General features: G+C 39.5%; 1 protein-coding gene across 1 annotated transcript in view; it reads left to right on the top strand.

The window, feature by feature from the left end:
• Positions 1-461: 461 nt before the first annotated feature.
• Positions 462-9,555, top strand: part of SLC7A11 (solute carrier family 7 member 11) — a 66,820-nt gene continuing 57,726 nt past the window's right edge. Inside the window, exons 1-3 of the mRNA XM_090288730.1 lie at positions 462-1,292; positions 4,970-5,096; positions 8,890-9,005. Coding sequence (XP_090144856.1) covers positions 1,016-1,292; positions 4,970-5,096; positions 8,890-9,005 — 520 coding nt within the window. The 5' untranslated portion in view covers positions 462-1,015. The remainder of the gene's footprint in view (positions 1,293-4,969; positions 5,097-8,889; positions 9,006-9,555) is intronic.

Raw genomic sequence — 9,555 nt, 5'->3', positions numbered from 1 at the left:
AGAGATCACCGAGTGCTAATGAGAACCAGGCAGTGAGTATTTTCTAGAATCATTGTGATTTTAAAACTTTTCACACTCAGATGGTGATTTTTAAATTCTGGTTTATTGTTGGCAATAATAAACCATTTTTATCTTTTAATGTTGAGTAGGGCTTACAGTTGTTCTGGGCACGACAACAGCCACACAGAATCATTCTAGCTTTGTAAATATTAGATTGGGCTGTGTTGCTAGGAAACCCCAAAACATAAAAAAAAAAAAAAAAAAAGCAGGAAACAAATGATTAAATCTAAATTTTGTGGTTATAAACAGCGCAGTTCTGGTTTATATTCTATTATCAAAACAGTTGCGTGTAAAAGCAAAAAGGAACTTGACAGTGCTGGGATCATTTCCTGTTTCATTTTTCATTCCCTTTCTTGGGTCAAGAGCTTTTGTCCCTCGCTAGAGTCGCTTTAAATCTCTGGGAAGGTCTGTTCTGAATTTACTACTTCTGGATTGGTTCAGATCCCCTTTTAAGTGCATGCTTTGTTCTCTGAGGAGCTTAGGTCAGTTGAGCAACACGCTGCTACTGTTAAAAAAAAAAAAAAAGAAAAGAAAAGAAAAAAAGGAAGAGCTGAGTCATGCTGGAGCCCTCTCCTGTGGCTGATGCAAACCTGGAGAATTTGCATCATCACTTAGCCGAAGTAAGTTGGTGTGACAGGCAGGAGCTTAAATACCAGCCCACGAGGAAGCTGATCCGGTTTGTAATGATAGGGCGGCCGCTGCGGCCACGGCTGGGAGGTGCTCGGGGCAGCGGGAGCCCCAGGAGCTCACAGGTGTTTCTGAGGAGGAATCAGATAGTGGGGAAGGAGAAAATACACCTCTGGGGGTTCCCCTGTGAACTCCATAGCCCTGAGAGACAACCAGAGAGCAAAGAGGGAGAGCTTGGCCAGTCACACCCAGAGTCACCAAAGTTGAAAGTTTTAGGTTTTTCTTTCTTTTTCCCCCCCTTTCATTTTCCCCACCGTGTGTCACGACAATGGTCAGAAAGCCTGCGCTATCCACCATCTCCAGTGGGGGTTACCTGCAGGGGAGTGGTAACGGGGGGCTGCCGTCCCTGGGGGGCCAGGAGCCCCCTGGGCAGGAGACCGTGGTGCTGAAGAAGAAGATCACCTTGCTGAGGGGCATCTCCATCATCATTGGCACCATCATTGGATCGGGCATCTTCATCTCACCGAAGGGCGTGCTCCAGAACACGGGCAGCGTGGGCATGTCTCTCGTTGTCTGGACGGTGTGTGGGGTCCTGTCACTGTTCGGTGAGTGCAGCTTCTTCTCGGGGATGGGGGGTGTGTCTGTGGGGCTGGGCAGTTGGCTCTCTGGGAGAGCCAAGGGTCCTTTTTAAGGAGCGAATGAAATGGCAGAGGCGCCCCCAACTTCTCTGATGGTCGTCTGGGTCTGCGCACTACCCCAGCTCAGGACCCTGAGTCCCTCCCAGTTGCTGCCTGCAGGCTGTGCTCGCTTTCTCTGACTAAGACAGACTCTTTTCTGACTTTCCCCTGCGGTGATGAGAGGCAAGGCTAACTTTGATGACCTGGTGAAAGGCTCCCGAGCTTTCTGGACCCGGAGGCTGTGCTTCGCTATGTGTGTTGGGGCCGTCCTGCCAGGTGGCCCGCTGCATGAAACACCTGTGAAGTGAAACCCGGCGTGGCCTATTTAGGGGCGGAACTGAGTGTTCAGCAGAAATTTTGCTGGCTTTTTTTTCATTGGCAAAACAAATGGGTGGCAGCCTTGCCCTCTGTAATTTTTTCACTCTCTGTGTTTGTCAGTTCCTAGTGTGCTTGTTTCAAAAGTCCTGGACGTGGCCAGGCGTGTGAGAGCACCAAGCTTGGTTGCTATCCTGAGTGGGTATAGTGGAAAGGTCTGAGCATACTTCAGGTTTTTTTTTTTTAACCTTGCATCGCTCCCCCATGCCTATAAACTGCAATCTGAATTGTAAAACCGGAATTGGGCGTTAGTTTTGCTGGGTTTGCCCAGGTCTGCTTCCTTCACTTACAGTCTGCTTGGTCTCTAGAGACAGAGCTCATTTGTCCACCTGTTCACTGAGCGGACCTGCCAGAGGAAGTATGATTATGAATTTTCCTTCAAGGTCCAGATGTCTTTTATTGGTCTGATCATTAATAGTAAAGGGGTAATAAATGTCCCCTCATGAAGTGAACAAATTACTAGAAAGCTACATGAGCTAGCTGCAAAGGTGACAAGAACTGGTAATTGGTTCAAAAAAAAAAATAAATTTCATGTCTGCTGTAGGGGTAGATGTTGGAGATGTATTTTCCTTTCTCTGGCAAATCGTGTGTTCGATTGCAAAAGATATTACTCATTAAAGGTACTAACTCTTTGTTATAACTCTAGGACCAAGTACTAACTCTTGGTTCTAAACCTATCAGTTCTATACCTATTCACTCTGAAGGCCTTGTGAAATTTTAATGCATGGATTTCAGCATTCATTTACAGAACTCAAATTTCTATTATTAGTAACAAGGCATTTAATGAATTAATTTAATTTTTTTAAGGAAGAAGATATTTTAAATAAAACTTGTTAAACCAAAGCTTTAGTATAAAAAGACCCCCCAGAGGAATAATTTTTGGATTTTTAAAGAGTTTGCGATATTCATAATGGTCCGGCATATACTTTTATAGACAAATAAACGTAGTTGTTGATCGACTTAAATGACTTTGTGCATCTTCGGCCTGTGATCTTCTGCAACACTGGGTATGTTCCGAATAAATCAGTGTCTAATAGGAAAAACCATAACCGCTTTCCTGTACTTCCCATCCTATGTGCCTGCTGCTCCTACTAGGGGATTCCATTTTTGTACACAATTAACAGGTTATTCAGATACAATGAAACAGAGTACTGTGAGCATTGAACCAGTTAAAGGGGTGTTGACTTGGGTTATGAAAATGTGCTTCTGCAAATGTATGTCATCTCAAGCTCAGTGGGGAAAAATGCTAAAGGGACTAAGTAAAGTTACCCCTGACTTGGTATTCTTCAATTATTAATTGCAGGGAGCGTATCCCTGCATGGATCTGTGTATCAGTATTTGCATTGCATTTGTCTCTTAGGTAACTGGAAGCTTTTTTGACAGGCAGGCCTTCTAAACAGGAAGCAAAGCAAAATGTAAGGGAATGATTCTTTCTTTTAAAACTCTAAAACTCTGAAACTAAAAGTATAGAGTCTATATATTTAGTTTATAATCTTTTTTTTTTTTTTTTTTTTTTTTTGTAAAGCCAGGATCAATACACATGGATTTCTATATCCTGTTTTGAACTTTTTTCATCTGGGTAAAATGGTTATGGACCTTGAGAATTTTAAATGAAAATCTCAATCCTCCAGAACTCAATTTAAATCCAGGACAACCATCCTGGAGTTTCTGCAAAGCATGCACAGGTCTAAGTATTGATTCTCTGGCAATAAATTCTGTACTACTTAAGACTCTTTCCAATAACATTTTATAGTGGATGCTTTTCTGTACAGCCTACCAACGTGGCAACTGGTTTCCAACAGTGAACTGCAAATAGTTATAATTATTTATAAATAGGCCAACTCTATCAGTGATCCCCAAATATCAATCTGCAGGCTAGTTACTTTAGAATTATCTGTGCAAATTTTAACATAATAGCTTATCTTGGATCCTCTTTTGGGGCATCTAGACTCTCTTGGTTAGAGAGTGGGTCTGGGATCTGTTTGTTTTTAAATAAAAAATTCTTCCCTGGTGACTCTGATAAAATGCTAGGTTCAGGAAGAGGGTAAGTAATGCTAAGATTTCACTGAACATCCAAATTCTATTCACATAGGACGGTTCTACCTGAAGAATTACTGACTAGCGATAATTTCCCACACTTGTAATCTCTGAAGGAGCTCACACGAAAATTGTGTGTTACATTTGAGTACTTAGCAGTATGGTAGAACTTTTCACATAATATCAAGGTATCTTTTTCCTTGTCTTGATAAGTAATTGTTCCAATTAATAGGTGTAGCAGAATTTCATGAGGTGCTCATTCCATGTGTCATGGCCCAGTGTGTCCGTGGCACCTCTTATCATGCTGATAACACTGAGGCTGAAACTGAAGTTTGGGGAGGTTACATAACTTAGTCAAGTCCATGCAAATGCATTGCTAAATGTTAAAATGTGGTTTCTAATTAATTCTACCTAATGTAATAAATACAACTGACTGCATCTCTTGTTTCAAAGTATGTTATTTCAGTGACCCAGAAGTTTGTACTTTAAAAGCATCCAAAAAATATTGTCTAGCAATAAAATATCTGACTTAAAATTTATTTGGTTGACAAACAAAAAATGTTCTACAAAATAAGTGAGGCCTTTCAAGGCCTAGAGTTTATACTTTTCTGAAAAACAGATAAATCTTCTTTATTTTGATGCACTACAGAAATATTTATGAAAAGGATTCTCATTATAATGGGGTCATTTTGGATTTCCTACCTTGGTGTGAAGTTAAGTTCTAAGTGGTGATGGAAGGAGACTTGACCTGAGGTGGTGAACACACAATACAAAATACAGATGATGTAGTGTAGAATTGTACACCTGAAACCAATATAATTTTATTAACCAATATCACCCCAATTAGTTCAATAAAAAAGAAAAGAAGAATAATAGGTTAGTATTATTGGCACCTATCTCCTCTTTTTCTCTTGTTCCTAGGTTAGACATTCAAAATTCTTTTTTTTTTTTAAACTAAGTAAACTTACTTAGTTTAAATAGGATGGACTAGATCTCAAATTTAAGGAAATTACAAAAAGAATTTGGTGGCTCTTTAGCAATTAGGTGATCGTTATTTGTCTAGAAATAAGGATGTCATTTAGACCAAAGGCTGTAGTAATATCCTGTGCAATAGAAACATTGTTTTATCAATCTACTGCTGGATGACTTGGTGGTATTTATCTTCATACCTTTTTATTATAAATATTTCACAGGAGCCATGTCCTATGCTGAATTGGGAACAAGTATAAAGAAATCTGGTGGTCATTACACATATATTCTGGAAGTCTTCGGCCCGTTACCAGCTTTTGTAAGAGTCTGGGTGGAACTGCTCGTAATCCGGTAAGTGTGTACATGGGAAAAAAATTAAGAAAAATAAACCTATTCCTTACAACCTTATTTGAATTACCATGATTATTTTAAACTAATTAAAATATGCATGTCATGTGACTGTGCTATAAATATGTCCACTTCAGGACACAAAGTCTGTGATGAAATATCTTTCTCAATTAATGTTTTCAATGCAGTTTTGCCACAGGCAGTAGTTTGCCAACCATGCCCAATGTTTTAGTAGCTGCTTTTAAAAAATCTTCCATTATTCCTGATGACATTTCTAGGAAAGATGCTAACCTGAAAGGACATGAAGCATCAACGTTCACCTTGATAAATCATATCCCTTGGCTGGCCAGACAAAGTGAAGTGCTATGCTACGAACTGGATTTTTTTCAAGTCTATTTTATTGATTATGCTGTTATAGTTGTCCCGATTTTTCCCCTTCTCTCCCTTCTGCCTGATCCCCCCTTCCCTCCAGCAATCCTCCCCGCTTAGTTCATGTAAGTTCTTTGGCTTGTCCATTCCCTGTACTATGCTTAAACCCCCCTGTCTATTTAGTACCTACCAATTATGCTTCTTGATCTCTGCACCATTTCTCCCTTTCTCCTCTTCGCCCTCTAGATTGATAACCCTCCAAGTGATTGCCATGCCTATGATTCTATTTCTGTCCTAGTTGTTTGCTTAGTGGTTTTAGTTTTGTAGATCACATCACTAAGACACTTAACTTTACTCAGTTTTTGTGACTGGGAGCCCTCTGTATTTCACAACTTAGTGTGTTGACGAGTTTAGTACTTTCCAAAAAAATAAGACTTTACTTGACATAAATGACTCACTTCCTCACATTAAGCAAATCAGTGCACTCCAGTTGCGAAAACCTCTTTTGATTTTATTGTTGCAGCAATGTATTCCTCTTCCTGATACTCTCGGTTTAGAATCAAACCCCGTTGTGCTAAGTCACTGTGAATAGTAAGTTCCCTTCAGCTTCGTGGGAAACTTATGATGTCGTATATGAGACATTTAGAGTATTTCAGTTCCTTAGGTTTAATTGCTTTGGAAAACATGATTTGCCCCATGTGATCACAGAGTTTAACAGAAGTAACTAGGAAAACTTGTTCTTCATGTAAATGTACCAGAAACACACAACTGAGCGCTCATGTGAGCTTTTATCCTCTCGTTTGTGGCTAAGTGGCAAAGACAGAGCTAAAAGTGTCAAATTAATGCTAATCTTGATTTTTATAGTCCTGGGAGTGTATTTTGTAATGAAGATCTGCAGAGTAGTGTTTACTTCTTTGCTAAGTCTGTTCTCATTTTAAACAATACTACATTATTTAAAATTTGTTATAATGAAATAACGATAAGGAAGTATTTTCTTCCTTTTCTAAAATCTGAGATTTTCCAGGACGTGCCTTCTGCTCTTTTCTCATGATCTGAACCTTGCTCTTCAAAGGTCAACTGAAATTCTCTCTTTTCCACAGTTAATTTCCTTCCCACCCTAGTTTAAGATATTTCTTTCCTCGCTATTTCTTCCGAAACATGCTGTCTCTGCTTTTCATTTGACATTGAACAGGCTATCTTTTATTCTTACCTAATATTTTAGGTGTCTGTGTTCTGGTTCCCTGTTAAAACTGCAGTCATTTGAGGCACCTAAGACCAGGTCTCAGACTTTTTGTAACCCTTGTATTACTTGCTTCAGTGCCCTGAGTACCATAGATATTATTTCAAATGTGACTGAAAGTTCAATGTTATACTATTTGGACTCAACATCCTCAGCATTCAAATAAGCACATGACCTCGAGTGCAGGGCTGGTGGGATGGCGGGCTTTGGAACCTGAGAGAGCAGGACTTGCATCCCAGTAGTGGTTGGATGGCTTTTGCTAATGGTTTGGCATTATGATGAGCATGGCCTTCCATTCTCAGTAGCACAGATAAGCGCTCATTCCGCAAACTGCTTCTGGGTTGTGAAAGGCAAGTTAAAGAGATCTGAAGTGGAATGAGTCATAATCAAATGTTACTTTAATTATAGGAGAGCTAATTCATGACGTGCCTTGTGTGCATGTGTGTGCACATGCACACGTGTGTGTCTTGGCAGAAACTGACTAGATATATTCTAGAAGCTTTTTAAATCGGTTTATGTATTTCCTTAAAATAATGGACTCACATTGTTCAGTTGGTCTTTTACACGGACAGAGTAATGAATGACGTGGGCAGTGACAAAATAGCTCTGTACTTCATTAGATATTTCTCTTCTGTTGACAATACACATGGTACCTAAATATTTAATAGTAACATAGTGCTTCAGATAAAGTCAGTCTTCCCAGAAGTCACCTGTAAAGCATAGATTTCAAGGAAAGAAATATCACACATCAGTACAAAGTAGGGGCCGTTAGATTGAATTCACACATTCACCATATAGTCAATATTTATTGGGTGTCTACTATATGATAGACATGATACTGAACACTGGAGATAAATAGTGATTAAGATGGACACAGTCTTGTGCTCGCGGAGCTCAGGGCCAAGTGCGAGAGATGGTTATCAATGAAGAAATCGCACCCCGCGTATAAAGGCACTACTATGATAAGCACTGTGGGAAGGAAGCCACGGGTTCGCTGCGCAAAAGCGTATTCAGATCTTTTGAGGGAGAAGAAGCAAAATGAAAAGGAAGGGAAAGTTTAGATCAGATGGAACCTGGAACTGAAGGGTTTTTGCAAATCATGAGCTTGTTTTGAAAGCATGAAAATGACACGACCAGATTTTAATTTACACATCAGAAGATTTGTAAATGATGGAGAGCAAGAAAAATAGTCCTGTTTTGGTAGAGGAGGGGTTCTCCAGGAAAAGAAGAAAGTCTGGAAGTGCATAGTGCTGTCTGATACCAGCAGGCCGAGGCTGGAGCCCAGAAAGGCGGTTGGTTTTCTGACAGCCTAGGGATTGGCATGGGTGTCGGGCAAGTGTGAGAAGAACGAGAAGGTGCGGAGAAAGATTGTCCAAGAAATTAGATAATCCCAGGGGTTTGTCTGTAGGCCTGAAGAATATGCAGTCATATATATGTATGTTTAAACTGAAAAGACGTGTGTCATCTTCTCAGAACTATTTGAAGAATTAAAGTGGAATGGTTTGTTGCCTGTGTTGCTAGATACCTGAACTTATTTCATTTTCTGACTTCACACGTATTTTCTCACCTGTATTAAATGAGCAGAGTACTTCTATTTTTCAGTTTATACTTTGCATCTAAATATTTCTGTGGAATTAAGAGTAATCCCTTGGCTCTTCAAGTGTTCATCTGCACTGGAAAAATAATAAGAACACAGTGTCAAGGATGTAAGCATATATTTGTAAGAAACACTGATATTTTTTTTTTTTGGCTGAGTTTTGCGCTCGTTTTCCTGACAGTACCCCAGCCCATTCCATCCGCACTGTTAACACATGCTTCTTGGGGCAGAGGTTTAATTGTTGACTTAGAACGAAGACTGCTTCTCCTGAAGCTCATCTCTGTCAGGTTCTCAAGTAATAAACTAGACTGTTCAGGGGAGAAAAGGCAAATATGGGAGGGCAGAGGGAAAGTTAGTGGTACCCAACCTCGCTCTCAGGAAAATGGGAGATTTAAAAACTGTCCACCAATGTTCCAGGTGATATTTCCTTTGAAATTTTGGTGACAACCTAACCACATATGAAGTTCTGAAAATTATAGACTCATATTTAACATGTTCCATATACTGGATAAAAATCCCTCCCAGTAGAAGGAGTTTTGTGATGATATTATTATTATTATTTTTGTAACCTAAATGTGGATGTTTTCCAGGCCTGCAGCCACTGCTGTGATATCGCTGGCCTTCGGACGCTACATTCTGGAACCATTTTTTATTCAGTGTGAAATTCCTGAACTTGCAATCAAGCTCATTACAGCTGTGGGCATAAGTGAGTATGATAGCTAGAAATATTTTTTAAAAACCCACAAAAGCGATTGGAGACAAAGTTTCTTTAGACTTAGTCCATGGAGGGACCTGCTTCCCACATTGTGTTCTTTTTGCTTATAGTTTCTTGCCTAATTTGTGTTGGAAAATAATGAAAAGAGTGAGTATTTGGAGTGACCCCTGATATTACACATTACATGCCTGATTCCATTGGGTCCATAGCCATGATGGCTAATCTTGTAAAATAGGCAAACAAAAACCAACCTGTCAGTAAAATAGAAATTGGATTGTATACAAAAGAGACAATTACAGATGAAAACCCAATTATTTTATGCATTTTTAATAGTAGAAGTTCTTATTTCTCAGCAATTACATACTGAATTATAACTCATTTACCTGCATGGAGTGAAGTTTACATGTTGGGTGTATACGTTGTGTTCATACATTTTACAATGGTAGCAGCTGTCACTCTTTGTTATGGGTTTAGCTGCCCATTGATGGTCATGATGAGTCTCTTGTCTATATTTGATTATTAGTAGCATTTCTCAACTAGA

The sequence above is a fragment of the Furipterus horrens genome, unplaced genomic scaffold, assembly GCF_987537825.1.
Source record: "Furipterus horrens unplaced genomic scaffold, mFurHor1.1.pri manual_scaffold_10, whole genome shotgun sequence".
NCBI lineage: Eukaryota > Metazoa > Chordata > Mammalia > Chiroptera > Furipteridae > Furipterus > Furipterus horrens.
This window is presented reverse-complemented; position numbering and strand designations above follow the sequence as displayed.